At 44.5% G+C, this 22,086-nt stretch overlaps 2 protein-coding genes across 8 annotated transcripts in view; one reads left to right on the top strand and one right to left on the bottom strand.

Annotated features, from left to right (window-relative positions):
* BFSP1 (beaded filament structural protein 1) overlaps nt 1-14,741 on the top strand; it is an 82,397-nt gene extending 67,656 nt beyond the window's left edge. For 6 of the 7 annotated variants that reach the window (XM_072035264.1, XM_072035263.1, XM_005010832.6 and 3 more), the window contains 6 exons: nt 2,465-2,560; nt 3,402-3,494; nt 4,194-4,301; nt 6,995-7,215; nt 8,835-8,920; nt 10,862-14,741. In XM_072035264.1, the coding sequence (XP_071891365.1) occupies nt 2,465-2,560; nt 3,402-3,494; nt 4,194-4,301; nt 6,995-7,215; nt 8,835-8,920; nt 10,862-11,805 (1,548 nt within the window). In that variant the 3' untranslated portion in view covers nt 11,806-14,741. Of the gene's footprint in view, nt 1-534; nt 658-2,464; nt 2,561-3,401; nt 3,495-4,193; nt 4,302-6,994; nt 7,216-8,834; nt 8,921-10,861 lie in introns of those variants that run through there. The other variant, XM_038176921.2, reaches the window with a different exon arrangement.
* A 1,310-nt stretch (nt 14,742-16,051) lies between these two features.
* The window catches only part of PCSK2 (proprotein convertase subtilisin/kexin type 2), a 102,126-nt gene continuing 96,091 nt past the window's right edge, over nt 16,052-22,086 (bottom strand). Inside the window, exon 12 of the mRNA XM_038176923.2 lies at nt 16,052-18,271. Within this exon, the coding sequence (XP_038032851.1) occupies nt 17,785-18,271 (487 nt within the window). The 3' untranslated portion in view covers nt 16,052-17,784. The remainder of the gene's footprint in view (nt 18,272-22,086) is intronic.

The following is a 22,086-nucleotide window of genomic DNA, read 5'->3' as shown; positions in this document are numbered from 1 at the left end:
GTTCTGCAAAATCATTTGGGAATATGCCTCATTTTTTAGACCATTCTGAAATTTTCTCTCTGTCTCGTAAACCTTCCCCTTATTTTTTGACTGCTTAGGCACCACTGAAATTTTTGCTGGTGTCTGACTGCTGTTTTAAGCCTTGGGGGCCTTTAGTTTAATCCAGCCAGGTCACTAATTGGACTCCATTCTTTCGTATGGTCTGTTGCCCTATTGAGTCCTAAAGAGTAGGAGCTGATTTCCCTAAATAAACAGTATTTTAGTTGTAATTACATCCATGGGGGTTGTTAGATTTTAGTTCGAGGTTTGCGTAAGGCTAATTCTGCTGAAGATGAGAGTTTTGGTTGAGAGGGTTGCTACTGGGATCAGTACAGCAGTGCAGCAGTCTTCTTACATCAGCAAAGACACGTTTTGTTAAGGTGTTGTAACCAAAGGGCCGACTTCAAGCAAATTGCAGGTGCAGATGTTAAACTTGTTTCCTTTCCAGGCATTCCTCTGGGCTTCTTTAAGTATTGCCTTACTTACCAGTGGCTTTCAAACCTGTGGCAAGCCTTCATGACAAGCAGCATCACAGGAAGAACCGCCTCTGCTGGAACCCTTTCAGTTTCCTTCCAGTTTGTGTCTGTGGTTCTCTGTGGAAGAGAATTGGGAGCGAAGGTGAAAGAAAGACCATTGCAGAGATAGTATGTAGCATCCAAACTGCCTCCTGGGGAAAGCCAAAACAGCTCTCTGAATTTGTTTAAAGCAAATGGAGAAGAGATGTTGTGTTAAAACTTGGAATGGAGGAACAATTGCAATGAAAGGGTCCTTTATTTCCTTCCCCTGTTTTGCTGGCTTTTGGCCTCTTTCTCCTGAGTAAGCTCATGTGGAGCTTTCTGTTCTGCTGATACACTGTGCTGTTGTGTTGTAAAGCATCACCAGTGAGACCAGCCTATCTGAAAGCAAGGGAAACAAAAAACAAAAGTATTTTCCCCTTTGAAGGAACATTGGAAAGCCAAATGCTGCTTTTGCTTATTACATGCAGAAATATTTGCTTACCTAGGGACCTGGGGGCTTTTTTTGGCTCTCCACAAGCCTCCTAACATCCCCATTGTTGTACTGATCTTCTTCTCAATAGGACAGCAGAGGAGTGCAGAAAAGCAGCGTGCGTTCGTGATGACTGGCTCCGAATGTGCCGGTCTGGATTAGCTGCTGTCCCACAAAGCAGGGAGATGGCTCTAGAGCAGAGCGGGTACATGGGTGGCCTCCGAGCGCGTCAGCAAGCCTGGCTGGGAGGCTCGGCAGCATAATGAAACAGCTAACATCCACACATTTTTGGAACAGAGCATGCTGTGCATGTAAAAAAGAAAAATCCCCTTCTACCAGTCACATGCTGCGCCCATGGATTTTTGTGCTTTATTTTCAATGCATGATCCACTCGCTGAGGCATAATTGCAGCTGGTAATGACACGTACGTAATTTTAGAGGGACTCATTTAAATCCTTTTTTTTAAAATGTATTGCTCTTAAAATGCAACATCTGGGGTGACACTCACTGAATTCTCCCTAAAATGTTCCTTTCTTAAAAAAAAAGGGGGCTGGGGTGGGACTACCAACCCTCCTATTCTGGTACGATGTCTTAGCGCTCAGTAAAGGCTTTCCAGCTATAAAGCACCATAAATCCACCACTTTTCAGTTGGACAAACTACACAGTCATTTCCAGTTAGGTCTTCTGTGAAGTACAGTGAAGTTTTCTGAGAAATAACAATTGTAGCAACTTCCAAGCTACTGTGAGCAATGCAGATGGTGAAATTCAGATTCTTGTTCTGCTCTAGTCTATAGCACTGAGGTCAAGTTTGAGTCTTTTTTTTATGTATATATATAATTACACGTATATATATGCATATAAATATAATAGAAGCTTCTGCAGCAAACTGACTTTTTCGGTTTTGCTCATCTGTCATGTTTAGTTCCAGAAATGGGTCCAAACCATTTGTGATTTGTAAGAACACACCAAAAGGAGAAGTGAAAATAGTTCGGACCAGTCTATTTCATAACAGATTTTTTTCTGGGAATAGTAAAAAGATATCAAGATACTTTAGGTCTTATCATAAACACCGGAGAAATCAATGCCTTACTGTGCTGATGCCATCCATTTAAAACTCATGCCCCATGGCAAGATTTAGCATCAAACATCGGTGTTTCCTAGTGTCTATTGCTTGGCTCCCAGCATTCAGAAAGCATATGATAAACATGTTTTAACACTGCCAGTGCTAAACTGCATTGTACACTATATTTGTGCAGAAAAGCAGGGTGTGCAATGGGAGAACGTGGTGTATAAAGTGTCTACTTGTTGGTTTCATAGCCCTTCTGCTGTCCCAGTAGGCTTCCCATCCCTGATCAGGTTGCTGCCCTCATGGGACGATTCCCGCTGTGGGTTTGTGGCACTGCAGCCGTGGGTACTGAGATGTGTCTCTGCCTTGCAGGAAGCGGACGAAGCGCTGCTGTGCAACCTGGAGCTGCAGATTGAGTCCCAGTTCCTGCAGGATGACATCAATGCCACGAAGGACAGATACAAGAAGGTAACCGGCTGGGTTTGCCATCTCCTTCAGGTCTTTCTTCTGGAGACACGTGTGAGGCTTTGCCCTTCTCTGCGGTCTGTTCCAGTGGCCAATTAAAGCACATCCAGTTTGTGGTTTAGTGCATAAATGCAGCACTTTGTATATTCAGTGATCACAACACACTGCAGTGTGGGATGGATCCCAAGGGCTGGATGGCTGCAGGCATCCAAATTGACTCACTCAGGGTCCAACATTGACAGCTGTAGCAATATTTTGCATTTGTTGACCAGTTATCATGATTTCAACACAGCAGGCCAGTCAAGCTGTCTTATAGTTCATGCTAAGAAGCTCTTGCTCTCGTAAGAGAGGGTTTCCTGATCTTCTGGGTCAGCATTCCAGTTAATCTGTGGCCATTAGCCTGTGGCCAGATAATTAAATTGCAGCCAGCTTTAATACATGTAGCTCCCTTCTCCTTCTTGGGAGAGCTGCACGGCTTTGTACCAGGCCAGGGTCCCATCTTTGCCACTTTTAAAAGAAGAGGCTCACTTTTTTGGACCACATGCAAAGGTATCTTTTGGTCCTTATTTTGCAAGAGAAATTACATAGTCTTTAAGTAAGGCTGTGAAGTGTATTGTCACTTAGACAAATGCCTGTAATGTATCCCAAATGTGGTGAAACTCATAGCACCTGCAGTTGAAATCTGGACTAAAACCTCATGGAAAAAAATACGTCTTAACATAACCTGAACTTCTCTGGGTTGAAAGAACTAAATATCTAGGAACAGGCCCCAGAAGTGTAAAACATTGCAGGAAGCACCTTGCTATGACAATTGCTGATGAAAATGTTTTTTACTTCACCCTAGAACCTTATGGAAATCCAGACCTACGTCAATATTTTACAGCAGATCATCCAGACAACCCCTCGCGTGTCCCCCATAACCACTGGCATATCTGAGGTAAGCATTGCTGTCAGTAAATGCATACTGCACAGTCGGTACTAAGTATAAAAGAATCCATGTTTATTCTTAAAGCCTGACTGATCCTCTAACTACTTAGCTGAAAACCGCAACAACTGTGATTAATTACTGGATTCTGAATAGGAGAGAAAACCTAACTCTAGCTTTGGAAAACTGAAGTGGGCAGGAGAAGGGGCACTGTGTTGGTCGGGTGCATGCCAGCATGGGTATTAGCCCCAGAAATGGCTGGGGCACAGATGGTCAAGTAGCTGTGCTCCCGTCTGAGGAGGAGCTGGCAGGACGTATGAGTATTTTCAGACAGTAAATCTTGTCTGGGAAGGTCAAGATGTGGTAAAAATTTGTAAATAAAATAAATTGCTATGGACAGGATGGAAATTTGGTGATTCCCAGCAATGTGAGTGGCTATGCTCACATTTATTAGCTGGAAGAAGATGTGAACAGCTACATCCATAGGGTCTAATTTCAACATAAGCCGTACTTTTACAGCACTGCCATATGATGTCTTTTATTCATAAAGTCATGCCACAAGGCTTTTCTCGAGGTTCACTGTTGAGCTTTCTATGTGTCTTTTGCCATTTTCTGATTGCCTTTATGGTTTGTTTTCAGTAGCAATTTCTTTTGACTGTTTTTAATGGTGTGAAACTTACGTTCCTGTCCACATTGTTTTCTTCCAACCAGGAAAAACTGATAGCAGAGAGGAGGATCCCTGTTCTACAGAGCCAGCTGGAGGAATACAAGAGCATCCTCTGCCAGCTACAGGCACAAAAATACAAGCTGCAGACAGAGGTACTGCCATAGCTAGCCATAAACACAACCACAATTCTTGTAAACTCTGCTGTTTCCATGGCCTCATGGTAAATCTGAGTGGCTTTTAACAGGGTTTTGGGAGCACAGAGGAGTTGGAGACCCGGAGTTGTGCTTTCCTTTTGGTTTCCATCTTTTCCTGCAGATCTTTCATTCTTGTCCACTTGGTGGCCCAAATTATTGGGTTTTGATGGCCAGGCAGGGCTGTGCAGTGGGTGTCCTGGCCATGATGAAGCCATCTCAACTTTAGTGGAGCAGCTGGTGGGAGAAGGTTTCCACATCACAGATAAACTTCTGTGGGGTCGAGTCAGCAGGAGGCTGTGGATAGAAAAGTGATGCAAGGATGGTCTCACTGTCTTACTGAGGTCAGGCTGGAAGCTGACCCCATGAAAAATGATGGGGGATCTTCGGGGCTCTGCCCAGTGCTTCCCGTCAGTGCCACATTGGATGCTGAGCTTGCTGTGAGAACAGCTGGGTAGACTTGGTAATCAAAACTGAATGTCCTTTGACACAGGTGTCCAGCTGTGTTTGGCATCATGCATTCATCCCTGTCACTAACGAGCACTAAATAGCACCTGTCCTGTGTTTAGAAGCTACCAACAGCAAAAACAGCTGCTTTCTGCCAATTCCTCATTTGCAGAAAACGGCTGCCCATTTCTTACTGCTTACTCATTTTTCTCATTGCTCCTGCCCATCTCCCTGACAAGCCTGCAGTAAATCAGCCTTCCTCCTCCAGCCAGTGTCTGAGTGAGCAGTGCCAAGATGCAGGAGGCGAGGACAAAGGAGGCAAGAGATGGGGTAGCAGCTGAAGGCTGCGCTGAAACCAGCCTCATAGAACTGCAAATGTCAGATCTACCTCAACACAGCTGAATGTTTTCTTAGCAGATAGGGTGAGAGAATGATCACCTTATACCCTCCAAGTGCAGCTTCTTTTGTGCCTCAGGCTGTCAGTACTCTGTATGTGTGGGAAGGGCTGATACAATAATAAAATACCTTGTGGTGGGATTTTGGATTCTTCTAGATGGCTGTAGCAGCAGCTCCAACTTTTAGGGCATAACTTTTCTCACTAGAGTACATGGGGATGGTGGTACCCCCAGGTCTTTTCCTCAGTCTCTTACTCTTGTCTGATGCTTTGTTGGAAAGGACAAATGTGCTCCAGCGAGGGCAGGAATCAATATAGTGACAAGTGAGATCACAAATCAATATAGAGGCAGGAGGAGAAAATCACCCTTCTGCTGGCAAATGAAGAGATGTGCTCTTTGGGGAATTAATCGTGCTGCTTTCAAAATGAAATCTTCATGTCCCATTTAGTGATAATTTATTAATTGATTCCTTCTCACACTTTGAGAAAAAAAAGAGTGAAATACATGATTGGAAGGCAATGACATGGTTGCTTGTGACAGCAAAGGCTCACTCTGATGACTGAGTTGTCTCTGAGGGCCTTTGCTCTCATATTTCTGAATATGACAACCACATGGCACCCAGGTTATGAATTCCACCTTGTGATCACTGAACGCAGAAGGGGTTCACCTGTTGGTGCACTCTGACACCACAGCATAAACAAATTAATGCCAAGGGACTTACCTCCTAAATTCAGGCTCTTAAAACGTTTTTGAAACTCTTGCCTGTAACATAGATGGATCAATCAATTATTAAAGAATCCATTAGCCAGTTATTGTCCCATTAGCTTTTTGTGAAGGCATCTCTTTAAAAAGTGTTTGAAAAAGGAAAAAGAAAGTCCTAAGTGATAAAGAAACTATGATAAATAGCCAAAAACCAGCAGATTAAAGCAAGACCAGAATTACACAGTCAAATAGCCCACTTGTAAATCCTGTCCCTTGCTTCAGCAAGGAACTCACGCCACCTGCTGGTTAGTGTGCACTCCAATGACTGCTACTTAGGCCTTACTGCACAAAGTCTCAAAGTCTGTTTTTTTGTTGTTTTTTTTTTTTCTTTTTTCCTTTTTTTTTCCTTTTTTTCTTTCCTACAGTCAAAAAGCCCAGGAATAAATGAAAAAGGGTAGCGCTTTTCCTTCCTTCCTTCCTTCCTTCCTTCCTTCCTTCCTTCCTTCCTTCCTTCCTTCCTTCCTTCCTTCCTTCCTTCCTTCCTTCCTTCCTTCCTTCCTTCCTTCCTTCCTTCCTTTCTTTCTTTCTTTCTTTCTTTCTTTCTTTCTTTCTTTCTTTCTTTCTTTCTTTCTTATAATGATCCTTCCTTATCCTCCAGTGCTTGGTCTGTGGACCACGGCTAAGGAAGAACAGGTTTTGCCTGCACACATTTTCCCAGCTGTTAAGCTCTTTCTGCCTACCAGAGATGAGAGATGGCTCCTTTTTCTCTTAAGACTCTGCCCACTCTTCACAGGCTGCCCACGGTGAGCTGCAGCTCATGCAGTGAGATGTCAGCCAGCCCCATGTGCACAGGGAAGGAGACATGACACAGCTCTTTCCCTGCTTCAGACTGTGTAGTGGGAGACCAGGGATAGACGAGGGGATGGAGATGTATTGGATTTGAATAACTAAACAAACACGGTGAAACTGTAAGTCAGCAGTGCAGCATCATACAGCTTAATAAAGCTGTTTATTAACAGTTAATACCTGTTAGACAAAATGCCTGTTAGGTGGGGATGCCAAATAATTTAGAGCTGATTCTTTTACTCACTCGCTAACTTTGTCTACCAGACAACCATGCTGGAGCAAGCGATTAAAAACACCCAGGAGAGTTACGACGATGAAATTCAGCTTTACAACGAGCAGATCGAAAACCTCAGGAAGGGGATAGAAGAAGCTGAGAGGACCTTGGAGAAGTACACGACCGACTGCCGCCAGCTGGTGATCTACCAGCAGTCCCTGGAGAACGAGCTGGAACGCTACAAACGCATCATCGAGAACGAGGACAGCCGGTAAGGCTGGGTTTGTACGCTGCCAAAGGGCCTGCTGATCTCTTCCATCTCATTTGAAAAAATGTCTGTTCAAGGGCAAATGTCCTGTAAAGCAAAGCACTCCTCACAGCAAAGCCACTCTTCAGGCAAGGGAGGAAAAGGGTAAAGAAAAGTGCAGGTTGTGCTTAAATCAACAAAGGAGCACTGGCTCCCTAGATGTTGCCCATCTGCCTCACAAGAGGCAAGGAGCTGGGCTTTCACAGCAGTGGCTGGTGCCAATTGCACGGGCTGCTGCTGCAGGGCCAGACCCCTGGGTGCCCAAACCACTGCCCTGGGTCATCCAGAAGATGCAGGGAAGGACACTAACTCATAGCCAATTCAGTGTTTCACATATGGGCAATAGATTTTTAATCCAACTTCCAGCATCTCATTTTGGACAGTGTTTTGATCAGGAGTATCCCATTAGGGTAATTCTCAGCACTGAAAGTCAAGATTTGGCTCTTTCTCTTGGCTGCAAGAGGAGCTGCAGCGCTAAGCTAGGCACAGCTCTAGGTCTAAGTGTCTGCACGGTGTGTATGTCCTCCCCCCAGGCAAAAATCTTCTCTCAAGTGCTGGCAGAGCAGACTTGCACAGGCCACAGATATGGTAACTGGTTTGTGTGTAGGAGAATCTACATTTTACCACTGGAGCCATTTTTTCCCTTTGAAATGAAGTTACTGTCATGCTTTAGAAGTTAAATAACAGATATGAACGTATGTTGGAAGCTACACGGTAGGGCAAAAGATGGTGTATTTCTCTGAGAGACTCAGCCAGCTCCAGGGTGAAAGGCAGACAGAGCCACCTCACTGCAGAGTTCACTGAAGTGACTGATGCAAAGAGCTGCAGGTGCAGCTTTGCATCCCTTTCATAGCCCTGGACTGGAGGCTATTGCAAAAGCGTGTATGAGTTGAAGCAAATCTTATAGGCCAAGACTTTTTCCATACACAGGCTCAAAACACTCAGGGTCTGACTCACCTGGTGCCTTCTGATTCCTCTGTCGAGGAGAAGCTCAGCATGAGACTAGCTTTTTATCTGTATCTTGAATCTTTATTTTTTCATGACTTAGAGACTTATTAAGTCTTTTTTTCCCCCCACAACAAAGGGAGACACTCTTAAAAGTCATAAAAGGGAAAACGAGCTGGTGCCTGTTGATGTGTGCTGCCAGCTTTCCCCCTCACATCGCAATGTACGGCCGCTTCCTCGGGGGCACACCCCTTGGTCCCTGTTCTTGCTGAGGCACAAGTGGGAGGCAGAGACACAGCTCCTGCTGACGTACAGGTCTTGGCAGGCCTGGGCTGACTGCTTGCCATCCAAAATCTCCCCATCCTTTCTGAGTGCTGTGGTAAAGTACAAACGTGTCGCTGTGGGTTTTTATTACCAGTGTACTGCTCCCGACTCCTGCTGGTAGAAGCCAGCCTGATGCCTGTGAAGGTGCTGTGGCTGTATTGACCCAGACAATGAACAGGCTCCCATTGCTCTCTTTAACTCCTCATCACAGAGAAATGCATTTCTTTAACCTCCGTGTTTCATTTTGCACGATTTCACTTGCTCCTGATGGAAATGAGGGGAGAGGTCTGACCGATGCGCATCTTCTCCGGCAGGTTAAACTCTGCTATAGCAGGAACGCCAGTCACACTCTTCACGCAGATCTATAGACCTGTCCAGCCTCAAGCTTCAAGGGGAAGAGGTAAACCTGTGCCACGTCTTCCTGTGTCTGTCAAGAGCAGCATCACTGTAATTTAAGCTGTTTTTCCATTTGTCTTCCATATGAACACCAGCTGCAACAGCCTGACTCAAGGCTTGTTCAGTAAATGCAGTGGTTTCAGCTTAGCTCAGCTGCCTTTGGGACAAGCTGTCAAAGGCCAAAGCCACAAGCAAACATTTTTTTTTTTTTGCTTATTTTTGCAGTTTTCTACTTACGCCAATCAATAGAGCAAAGTCAAAGGCACCTGAAACTGTGCAAGGAGCTGGGGTGTATTTTGCTGGCTTGCTGCAAGTTGTCCCACACTTAGATCATGTGCAGGCAGCATCAGGACAGGGTTAGTGCGGCAGGCCGGCAGAGGATATTGCTTTCATCCTGTTTATGTGCCGTGGCCTGGTCTCCTCGGGACGGAGAGCTTCCTCTGTGCTGTAGGATTGCCTGTTAGAATCAGGATGTTTGTTCCATTTCCCAGTGACATGGGAATGGCCAGGACTAAACAGGGGACAGCTTAACAAAAAGGGGAGTTTGTTCATAGAGTGGGGAGTTTGTAGTTAGTTACAGCACACACCATCGCTCACTATAGCTGAAATCCAAGGTCGCTGGGTTTTTACTGGCAACAAACCACTCCTGAGATTGAAGATACACTGTCTTTTGTTGAATAAGGGCTGGATTTTTTTGGAGTGTAGGTGTAATTTGTCTAGCTGTCCTGTGAAATGTAGCAGTTTTAAACGGAGTGGGCCCATGAGGTATGAGGCCAAATCCTCAGCAGCTGTATATAACTGCTGTCCTGCCAAGGGGTGTTTTATAGCTGCTGGATATAAAACATCGATGGATTCAGCCCATCTCGAACTATACCTCTGCGTGTTGCCTGCAAGGCTCACAGGGCTCTTTATGTGCCTGTAGCTGTGACACTGGCCAAGCACAGCTGCTTTGGGAAGGCATCTTAATGTCAGTTGGTCCTCGTGTTCCTGTAATTCCCAGTACTGATCCCTCTGCCTTCTCTGCTCGAGCTACTCATGCCATGGAAGTCAGTAGCCTCCTTGAGCTGCGATAGGGCCCACAGTTAGCAGCTGAGCATCAGCAGTCAGAGAGGCAGCAATGTAGCTCTGCTGGCTGGGTGGCTCCCAGCTCCGCACCCACTGCTGCGTGCTGCTCCCTCCTGATCTGCCTCCCTGCCTCTGCCCCCACCCCAAAATGGCAGGGGGGGCCTGGCTGGCTCTGAGCCCCACCGGGACCCAAAGCCGAGGCATCCCCCCGGTGTCCTGTTGGAGTCCCTGCAGGGGACACCCTCAGAACCTGTCTTTGGGAACACGGGAGCAGCTGCTGCTGGCGCTCGCCTTTCCCTTTAGGCCTGGACCACTCACCCAGCCACTCAGCACATAGTGGGAAGGTTTTAAATAAGATTTTGGGGTTTCCCCCACACTCCCCCAAACCCCTCGCAGCTTGTGGAGCTGTACAAGGCCAGGCAGCCTTTTCCCACTGACTCCCACTGCTGGACTGGGGCTCTGACTTTGGGCACGTGGCTTCAGTCTCTGGGAGATGAGGTTTGCTGTCCAGCTCAGGGAGCTGCCACAATGCCTGGGAGGATGGTGCTGAGCCCAGCTGCAGCAGCAGGCTCTAAACTCCGCTGCTGAATACAAATACAGGCCTGGTGACAAGGGAATGTGCTGTGCCACTGCCTTTCGTGTTGCAGAGTCGCCGTGTCCTCGTGCTGTGTATGGAAGGGGCTGTCTCAGATGCCAAATTGCTGCTTGGCCAAAGGGGGGGGTCAGGAAAAGAAACATCTGTCCGATGTGCCAGGGGAAGCTGTGCTCACATTTTGCTGCGTTCAGTCTCCACCTACAGCAGTGAGGGTGAGGGATGGCTTTAGCGTTTGCAGCAGCTGTGTCCAGCACTGTTTGTTTGCTTTGTTTTCATCTCCCCTAGATATCACCCAGGCTATGCAGGAGATTGCCAGTGTAAAGCCCAGGCAAAAAGCGCTGACAAAGAAAATTTTCAGGAAAAAGGAGATCATGTCTAAAGACATAACCGACGGGCTCTCGCCTGAAAAAACGTATGAAAGAACTCTGGAAGTTTTTGACCTTGACCAAGATCAGATGGAGTTCAGGCATGAAGGCTCGGTCACATGTGAACCTGGGCAGGAAGGATTAAAACTTGTTGAAAAAGAAATAGTCCCAGAGGATGTACCCGATGGAGCCCAGATAAGTAAAGCCTTTGATAAATTGTGTAACATTGTGAGGGAGAAAATAAGAGTTTACAAGCGACCAGAAGCTAAAACTGATTCCCATCCTAAAGGACGTTACGTGCTGGTAACTGGGGAGGGAGGCTATGAAGAACCTTGCTTCTTGTCCTCCTCCATCCCGGCTGGGGGAGGGATCACGGTTTCCACCAGCAATGGGAAGGTGACAATCAGTGGTGATGTGGAGCCCATACCAGAGCTGCCCGAGCCCACTGAGCCATCAGAAAAGAGGGATGTCTGTGAAAGGAGGGAAGAGTTTGAACCCCAAGATAAACTGAAAGAAGAAGAGAAAGAAGACATGTTTGAATGGGACAAAAGAAGAGGAAAAATTGAGCAAATCACAAAGTATCCAGACATCTCTGAGCCTGAAACAACTCCTTCCCCAGGTCCCATAAGCCCAACAGAGCCAGGAGTCCTTCGAGAGACAGAGTATGACCGCGAAGATAAGCAGGACCTTCTCTTCAGGGAAGCAGGCTTGCCTGGCTCAATGAGCTATGAGAAGGTGGAGGTGGTGGAGTCCATCGAGAAGTTTTCCGATGACAGAATTCAGACGTATGAAGAGACAGCAATGATCGTGGAGACGATGATAGAGAAGACAAGCAAGAAGAAACCGGGTGACAAAGGCTCTTAAGTGACACGCACCCTCGGTAGTCAACTTGTCTGGCGTAGTTCTTAAATGATGTATTCTTTTTTCCTGACCGAATGATACAGTAGTGAGAGTTTTGCTGTTTGGTATGGACTAGATTGAGACTTTGATGGCAATCCTGTCTGATGTAGGCTCACCTTTGGTGTAACAACTGTGAGAACGCTCCAGGACGAGGAGCAGTAGGCACATTCTGTGCGACTTATTTTCATGATTAGGACAAGTTGAAATTAATTACCATTATTGAGTTGCCTGGCTTTCCAAAGTATCCAGGGCAGGTTGCCAGTGCATATTCCCCTACTGCTTCTCTAGCTGCCATACGATTCCTCCTCTCTCAGACAGCTGCAAATGTTAACTTGTGACATCTGGTTCCTTTAATAAAAGCTTTGCCTTCTACAGAAATACCCATTGCGGGTGTGTGTTGCCTTTACCGTTGCACGCTAGGCTCTGCTATTAAAAGTTACCTGACTGGGTATGCAGGAATCTTTCCAAAGGAGGAGCTGAAAACCTGACTTTTGTAACCTATTCCACACCTCTCTCATTTACAGTCTTTAACTAGAGGTGAGCTTGGCAGAATGCTCTTTTTGGGTATGAAGAGAAACTCTCCGTGTTTGAAATAAGCTCTTACTGCACATCTTCTCAGAATAAAATTTGAAGTTCCACCAAAGTAAAGCAAGGAAAACCCTTATAAAATATACTAAAAGCATAATTTTTCTTTCACCAGCACAATTAAGGTATTTAAGATTGGCAAGCAGCTTTTAAGCAGACTGCAGACAATTTAAAAGACTGCATTTTGGTATTTTCTCATTAGGCATTTCCTTGGACTGTAGCATTTTGCAGTTTAACTCTGCTATGTGAGCCTGTTGCATCCTAGTCACCTGCAGCACCACAGGGAACAACGAGTGGTGCCTTCCCATGTCGCCATTCCTGGAGAAGCACAAAGCAGTACTTCTGTAACATCCTCCAGAGATCCTTGACTCAGGAAGAGGAAAAAGAAGTCCCTGCAGATGTGTTCATGTAGAGCATGATTTAAAGCTCTGCTGCAGTAAATCATTTAGGCCTCAGCTTGACTTTAGGCTTAACAAAACCAACAAACCATTAAAGTAAAGTACCCATTGAAATGCTTTACTGGGTTGGCTCTGCACTTTTCCTTCTCCCGTCCCAGCAGAGTTTTTAAAGTTTTATTTTCGAGCGCACTGCATTGTTAGGGCTTTCCTTTCTATCTCATTATGCCTGTCAGCTGGGGAAGAAAGAGCTGGCTAGCCTGAGCTCGTGACTTCTTGACTGTCTTCTCACAGCCAGTGAGACTTTCCTTCAATATTGTTATTTTCTCCTTAGTAACTTCCAGTGCAGGTTTAGTATCGCATCTGTTGTGGCTGTTCTGTCTGGTGAAATGGCACCTTATTCTTGAAACCAGGGACAGGTGATCCCAGACAGTCACTTTTTTTAAGTCAGGATTATTTTTGGATGCTGTTTTATTGAAAAGCTGTGGGAATAGATGCCAGACATTTCTTGCTACAGGTTTTGGTGATCTTGAGTTTCTTAGCACTGTAAATAACTGCATAGAAGGGATTTATCAAAGCATGCGCAGGCTGCACTCTGGTGAGCTGGGAGCAGCTGCTCAGCGTTACTCCTGCTGGAAGCAGGTTGTGACTACTGCAAGTACAAAGAAGTCTGCAGCAACAGGAAGCCTGGTTAATAATTCCGGAACAAAACAGGATGCAAACAGATTCGTGCGGCATGTAGCCAGAACTGGGTAATCCCCAGCCATCTTAATCTCACTGCAGTACAGAGAACTTAATGTTCAGAATATAAAAAATCCCTTAGTGGATGGAAAGGAAGCAATATTTCAGGAGAGCCTGAGTTAGGTACCACAGGTGTGACTATCCCCTGCCACTTCCAGCTGTTCCGTGCTGGCACACAGAGGTTTTTCTGATGCTCATAAGCCCTGGTCAGTGGCTGCTCAGTGTAAAGGGGCTCCTGCGGTGCAGGAGCTGGGCAGCACGTGGTGGTCCTGCACCAGCAACGCGGAGCTGCAGGACTCAAACCGAGCTGGTGCTGAGTGCGCCGCTGACAGCAGCCTCAGGGGAAATCAAGGACCAAGAAGCTCTACGGCCTAAATGCTGATCAGATCGCTGGCCTGCCACATGCACGCACAGCAGTGGCCCAGTAGGGCAGCAGGTGGTGGGCAGATCCTCATTGTGAAATACAGATGACAAGGATATAGAAAAGCACCAGTACACATTGTTGGCAGTGACAGTGCTGTTAAATCTCCTGATAGGTGGATTAACCGCTGCTTTAAATGCAGATTCTCAAATACTAAAATGCTGAAGTGTAATGATGAAATACTTCTGAGCATCTGTTCAGTAAAGCCTGGGCTGAGGCACAGGTTAACACAGCCACGTTCCTGCCTCAGTGATAACAGCTAGAAAAGGAGCCTCCCGGCCATCTTTTACTACTGCAGAAATAGTAAGAAATTATATTTCAAAAGCACACACACCCTGTACTATGGGATTATGTGTGTTTAAAAAGTATCCAAAAGTGTGAGTGGGAAGTAGGGAGGTAGAGGGAAACCAGTTTTTTTGTATGTCTCAAAGTGCTCCATACAGCAGAGAAAAGCACTGCTGTGGCAGATCCTGTTGTTTCTTCAGGGCCTGAACTGCCATTGCTTATGAAACACGGTTCAAAAAATGTCACTGTCTGTCCTGAGCATCCATCCCCTTCCCCAGTGAGAGCAGCAGTCCGGCAGCCGCACAGCCTCGCACACTTGCAGAGCTTTCCCTGGAGCCTGGATGAACCATGTAAGTAATGCCCAAGGCTCCTCCTAGCCTGCACCCATAATCTCCTGCATCCCACCACGTCACAGAGCTAACGTAAAGCCTGTTACCATTCACGTACTGCTATCAGCTGGTTCGTAGGATCGTGTTTGTTTTCTTAGTCTCCAACATGGGACACAAATTTCCTTATCAGTATGAAAAGTATAAAAAGCAGAGGGCTAGGAAGGCATCCCGCCTGTATCAGCTTACCTCCCATGTACCTATGGGTAAGCAATGATGATAGGGCCTGCCAGTTTACAACAGCTCTTTATTTTACTCAGATTATAAAACATCATCACAGGGTGTTAGTTAAACAATATTCACCTGTTTCAAACCATGAGCTTCATTTTCCCCTTTATTATAAATACTAACAAATAAACTTTATTTTCCATCAGCAATATCATAAAAACTTTGTCTAACTGGACATATTTTTTCAGCAATCCCCTGATGCAAAAATTCTGAAGAATTTGAAGTAGATCTCTATATTGTATATACACTTAACTTTATATATACTTATATCAAAACTCACCATTTCTATTTATCATTGTTGTGATCTTTCGCTTAATATAATAAGTCAACATTATGAAAATATGAACAACCATCTAGTTATTTTGTTGCTGTATAAGATATTTAATGATGAAACAGCCTTGCAAAATCACATGAATGCAATGGAAAGGAATGTACACATTCATTTAAGATTTCCACATGGACATTTCTGATTCCAAAACTTTTTCCACATTTTAGAAGTCCTTCAGTAGCTTCCAGTTCTCTCTGTTTCTTTGAACACATACACAAAAAGTAAGTGTGTGTATGTGTTATACATTACATACCATATGTAATTCTGTAGATATTTGTAAGCAAATATATGTAACATACTGTGAATATACATATTGTATGTAATATGGGGAGAGAGAGAGAGAGAGATACCACTGGGGTGTTCTATGCATTTAGATATACGGGAGTGTGCATAAATAAATATATATGGTAAATTCTTCCCTCTGATCTGTACATGGTGCTCTTTCTGAGAATTCTGTGCCTTCCCTGAAAACCTGTTGAAGTCAGCGCAGTCCCTTTGGTTCCAAACAGCCACCAACAAACCTGTCCCCTCATTTAACTTCACAGAGTTTAGGGTTATGCCTCATGAGCTCCAGTTCATGGTTTGAAGTAGGCCTGTCTTGTCCTTCGGGTAATTTCTAAATCACCACGTTGAACATAGTTGGCACTATAATGTGTTTGAACAAATAACTAAGAGCATTTTTAAAATAAAATCACGCAGTGCCTGATTCATCTCCTGCTGAAATACCATTTATCCAAATGTGACTCCGTTGTCTTAATGGACTGCTGCATGTAACAAAGAACCTGTGAAAGGTGTGAGGCTGCTTGTCTTGGGTTTACAAGGTAATTCACATAGACTTCAAGTAGGTTGAGCTGTTTATTTGCATTTGGATTTGTGAAGGAAAGAACAGGCCTTGTGAAAGGATAAAAGATGGATATTCACTTGAAATAACAGAATAAATTATACATTCTTCAATTAAATGTATGCACCATATAACCTTTGGGTTGCATTTTTGATTTGTTAGATAAATATTTACTTACTGAATACGTTTCTACCACAATGCACCTGATTACCCAGGAAAACTCTTATTAAAACACTTTAGATGAATACTCTGTATATTAAAAATACATAATAAAACTCTGAAACCAGTCACTGCTAAAAAGTAGATCTTGGATCCTCAAACATCTTAAGCACCTGCTTAAAATTAGTATTTGAGTAGGTTCACGGATTTTACTGTGAGTGCCTAAGCATTTGCAAAATCAAGACCCTTTATTATTCAAACGTTCAAATTGGGATCTCACACCTGAGAACATGTAGTGGTTGTTAGCATGAGGAACCCCCCTTGAGGGAACGTTATGTCTTGTGGCAATAGCCAGAGCAGACTCCATGGGCAGGAGAGACTGAATTTACTCACATATGAGAAGTGAAGATGGGACTGACTCTTTAAATGCCAAAGAGCAATGATTACTGACAAATCTTCCCAAACATACTACATTTTATTTCCCAAGAAGGCCAACTCTGCATTACATGTAAATAATGTAGGCATATTTTTCTCCTTAAATATATTTGTATAACACAAAAATAACTTTTTTCTTTTTTTTTTTTCTTTTTAATGAAATCTGAATAAAAAATTGCTCTGGGACTGAAGCTGCATACTTCAAATTTTCCCACAGCAATTTACTGACAGCCAGGTTTGCAAACCCCAGAAAACAGGGGTCTGTGCTTTCCCTATGTGCTTATGCTGCTGTAAGATGGTATATTGATTTAACTTGCCAACTTTATAAACAAAAGCCAAAAGTAAACTAAACAAAAAAGAAACAAAAAAAGCTCTTGAAATTTGTGCTTCTAGAATGCCCTGACCCTGTTTGCAATGCACTTCTTGTCACCTGGCTTTAGCATCACCTGGCCTTCCTTATTGCATGCTTGTTGAACCATTCTGCAGCTGAAGTGCTAGTGTGTATGTCGTGTAAGTGTATATACTAAAGAATGCTCTGAGAAGAATTAGGTTCTGCAAATTGGATGGGTAATTTTTCTACATCTGTGGATTATTTCTTTTTATAGGGTCTAGTGCTACTTTGGTTGAACCCAGGGGGAAAGTCCCACTGAAGTCCATGATGCAAAAGGAGCTGTTAGACATTCAAAGACCTCTCCAGCCAACCAAACTCTTTGTGATTCCCTCTCTCACAATATATTTTTTAAATGCACCCATTATCACCAACTGCCAATGTTAAAATTCACTCTTTCTTTTTTTTTTTTTTAATACAAACAACATGTATCACAAAAATATGAAGGGAAAAGCCATAAACATGTTTGCAGGTATTACCTATTGTATGACACAGAAGAAAAATCATTTACAGTCACAAACTGTACATAGTATTTGGTGGGGGACAATATATTCGTGGTTTAGAGTAAAAAAATGATTGCTTCAGTGGTAATTAAAATAATTATTGACAAGATATAAGACTTTAAAATCAAGAAAGTGTGATAATTTGGCTACAGAGACGATCATTGTAATATGTCTAACACAGAGGTTTGGATAGTAGAAAGGTGAATAGAGGGATCTGGGAAAGGAAAGACACCATCATGCAGAACAGACTAGTTCTTGCTCAGTATACTCTTCAGGCTTCTCTCCACTGCTTCGTCTAATTCTTCTTCCAGCTCTTCCTTCTTGGACATGGCCAGTTTGGACTGATAATCTTTTACTATTTGGTCTATATAGGGTGCGCTCTGGGTCCCATGCAGCATCAGTGTCCACTCCTTCAGCACGCCCCGCTGTGGCACACCGCCGACAAACCCAATCTCTAGGACCCAGGTGCCTCGGGGGTCTTCTCCCCAAGTGTGTGTGGTCATGAAAGGCCATTTGTCAAAACCCACCTTGGAGTCGTCATCCCTGGGACGCCGGCTCAGTAGAATAGATTTTGTTCCCATCGGCGAGGTCATGTTGATGTTGAGGTCTCCTCGCCTAGTTGAATTCACAGTTATTACTGCTTGGACGTGTTCAAGGTAACGGACAAAATTTTCCTTCCCCTCACAAGCATCAGTTGTAAGTGTGAGGAGCAGCTTGCCACTTGGTGGTATCTTTCTGCAGGTCAAAAGATAATGAAGCAAATGAAAAGGATATATGCAGCATGGCATGACTTATTCTAAAACCACTGTTCTGGTGCCTCACAGAAAAACCTGTACTAGCTTCCTTATTAATACATGGAAAGGTAAGGAAATAATAGCTGCAAACTTAGCCAGAAAGAAAATACTCTCATTTTAGAAAATGGTATTAAAACTGTAATTTGGAAATACATTATGAAATGTACACCTACACAGTGAGAGAAGGAATACAATTAAGAAGCATATGCTGCTATTTGAGAAATGCTAACATATATTTAATAGCTGCCTCTACCAATCACTGCTATATTGGGTAATTGCACAATTACGTCTATGGCCGATTAATGAGCCGCGGGTGGTTGTGTCAGTCACCTTAAAAGACAGCAGCAAATGACTCTGGAGTCACAAGAGCCAGCTGCATGGATTTTCAGTGCAGTCATATTCAAGTCTGGATCCTTTCTCTGATTTGGAAACTGACTCTAAGGTTGGATCCTACTTCCAGCTCATTTGGAAAATATTTTTTTCCATGAAGATTGCTGTCCTTAAACTGCTCCCATACAGGAACACACAGGAGAAAAGGTTGCGCTTGTTCCCTGAGCTCCCAGAGTGCTAAACCTTGAGTCACAAATCTCCTGGTTGTAATAAGTCAGCCCTGAGGAAGGTGAACTCAGTGAAGTACCATTGTCCATGTGAGGGTGGACAGAAGAATTGTACCAAGAAGCATACCAGATCCCCAGATGGCACATAGGCTCAGTCCTGCAACGTTTATTGTGCAAGGACTCTGTCACCCAGCAGAAGGCAGACCCCTGACATCAACACACCGAGCTCCTTTGCTGGCGAGCTGCAGGCACGGAGGATACACGGCCTGGCAGCTCCCTTGCAAAGAGCATCAGGCTGCCTCCTGCCCGCTCTGTGGAGTCGCAGCTGGGAATGAATGAACGGTCTCAGCAGCAGCTGTCAGCAGGGTGAGTGCCATACTTGAAAGGACCATCATTACCCCGGCCTGTGCTCAGGGCTCCCCACCTGCTGGGCAGACAGCAGCATCGCCCCAGCACGCCTCCAGCGCTGCCAGAAGAGGCGAGAGCGTGCTGGGGGAGAGCACATTGCTCCGATGCCTTCCCAGCTCTTGCAGCTGAGATCTGGGCAGCCCTTCTCAGGGCCCTGCACAGCCCTGAGGATGCTGGTGCCTGGCCCACGTACTTCAATTACTCCAGTGACATTTTACTACCACTCCTGATGCTCATGGCGTCTCTGTGCAAAACCTAGGTTTTGCAGTAAAATGAGGAAGAGTGTCCCTTTCTAAAAGGGTGTCCCCTTTTAAGGTACACCGGCCAGACTGTGTTAATGGAACGCCTTCTTTTCAAAAGAAATTTGAGTATAAATCAAACCTTTCCCTTTGCTACTGAAATAGTGAAGTCTTAAGAGAGCAGTGAGTGTTTCATTCAAGCCTAATTTCCAGGAATTCTGTTCTTCCTGAGGGGAGCTCCGGGTATTGCTCAGTGCATTGCTAATTAGCTCAGGCCTGTCTCAGCTTTGCTTTCATAGGATATAGGCTTCTTGGGAATACTTGCAGCATAAAAAGACATTCACACCCAGATCTTCAAGGCATGTAAACACTTACCTTACACTGAAAAGAAACAAAAGGTGTTGTTCTGAATTTAAGGATGCCCTGTTGCAGAAGCTGGTTTAACGTAAATATTGTATAGCTAAAGTATTTGAACACATCAGTACAATACCCTCAAGATACATTTTGTGTCCTGCAGCACAAGAATATTGCACTACATGCCAGCCAGAGGTGAAGGATGTAATCTCACAGTTGCCATATGCTTGAAATTTCTCTGCATGGGAAGCAGCATCCTCAAAACAATCTGAGTTGGCATCGTCTCACAGCTATCTCACACAAGGGACAGCGCGTTGTTAAACAATGCTTCATTCTGAGAATTGTGATAAGTGCTTTGTATCTCCTGCAGTGAATGAAAGAGGACCCCACGGCGCGAGTCTTTTCTATCTATCAACAACAAAATATCAAACAAATAGGAGAACGTGCAGTGTTACCACTCCATCTGCTTTGCAGACAGCCCAACAGCTTCTCTCCATCTTTATGAGGGCTGCAGTGCAAAGTTAGCTCACTGAAACACATGAGAAAAGGCTTGCTCCTTTTGCCCCTTTCCTATTAACTAGAATACAGTGCTCTCTGCTTCACTGCAATAATTACTCTAGGCCAGGTGAATTTCCCAAAAGAAACTAAAAGAACAAGGGGGTGGGGGAGCGAGCCACAAAAGGAGCAGAAGATGGGTTTTCCACCCTTGGGTACCGCTGCCCAGTTGTGCCGTGTGTGTTTGCCTTCACATGGAGCATAGGACCCAGCTTCAGAGATAAGCAGGGGGAGCTAACTGCCTCCCAGAAGCTCGCTCCTGTGCCTCTGTTCCACAGCTAATGAGCTATCACTGATTTAATCATCTTTGTATTTCACTGGGCCAGCCACAATCATAAGGTTTGTCCTTTTTTTTTTTTTTTTTTTCTTTTTGCCGACCCAACAAAAATCCCTTCTCAGGGAAAGCTCCCGTTGCTAACAAGTGATTCTGCAGGCAGCAGAGACATACTGCACTTTCAGTACTGATTCCTCCAGCACTCTGCATGTTCCAGGCTGTAGGTAATTTCCTGCCCTGCTTCTGCCAATCAACAGTGCTGCTGTGGCACACACCTCTCTGCCACTATTCACCTACCCAAGTATATAGGGAAAATATACATTTATATATACAAATATATTTAGCTATATAAATACATACAGAATACATATAGCAAATGTTGCTGCCGCAAGACCAAACTGAAAAAATAAATCAATTGTTTATGGCAAAAATGGAGTTTTTATTTCCAGAAAATCTCTGGAGATACTAAAACTTCAACAGTTTTATTTACAGTGCAGTTCAAAAGATGTAAATTTGCAAATCATGTTCATTATCTGCTGTCATTTGCTTGGGCGGACATAAATACTATAGCAGCACCATTATTGTATAGATGTATCACATATAGGGGCTCACCTATACCAAGTGCACACTTAAGCCTTTACTGCAGTATCATTAGGAGGTTTCAGCAGGGACTGACTTGGTTGGAATAACTTCACTGCTGTTGTATGCTTTTAAAATCTCATCCTTACCTATGTCTGTGCTCTTCTAGGCGCTGCTCTCAAAAGACACCAATACAAGCCAGTGTACTGCTCAACTCGAGTTTTTGGGGCAGCCACAGCTCTAGGGGAGCCTTACCGCAGCGCCAGGTATTTGGGACAGAGGAAATGCTCTGCCATCACCCAGGGAAAGCAGCTCTTCGGAACATGCCACGACCTTTTCTATCCAGTACTCCAATCGACAGTGGAAATGGGACAGAAAAGCGAAGGCAGACTGAGTACAGTACTGCTTACTGCCCAGCTCTGGTTCCGTCTGTTCCCAGCAAGCCTCAACCACACTGCCTAATGCATGCAGTCAAACCTTCATTATGAAATTCTCCCTCTAGCGTGATCTCCATTTCTAAAAATGGGGCCACACTGAGATAAATGAAATGCCTTGTCTTCACAAACACCATCAGTCAGCACTTAAATTAGGAATAAACTAGAGAGAGCTCAAATTTAGCTTCAGCACCCTCTCATTTGTCTCCTACCTGTAAGCACATGTAGGCCATGTCAATTAAAACTCAGATTTCACCTGGAGAACCTTGGATCCTGCAAATACAAACCCATCTGGGGGTTGGGAGTGAACTTAAGTCTTTTCCTGGCTGAGCTATCTACTAGGGCAGCATTTAGAT

This window comes from Anas platyrhynchos, chromosome 3, assembly GCF_047663525.1.
Source record: "Anas platyrhynchos isolate ZD024472 breed Pekin duck chromosome 3, IASCAAS_PekinDuck_T2T, whole genome shotgun sequence".
Taxonomy (NCBI): domain Eukaryota; kingdom Metazoa; phylum Chordata; class Aves; order Anseriformes; family Anatidae; genus Anas; species Anas platyrhynchos.
The sequence above is the reverse complement of the archived record's forward strand: the minus strand, read 5'-3'. Positions and strand labels throughout refer to the sequence as shown.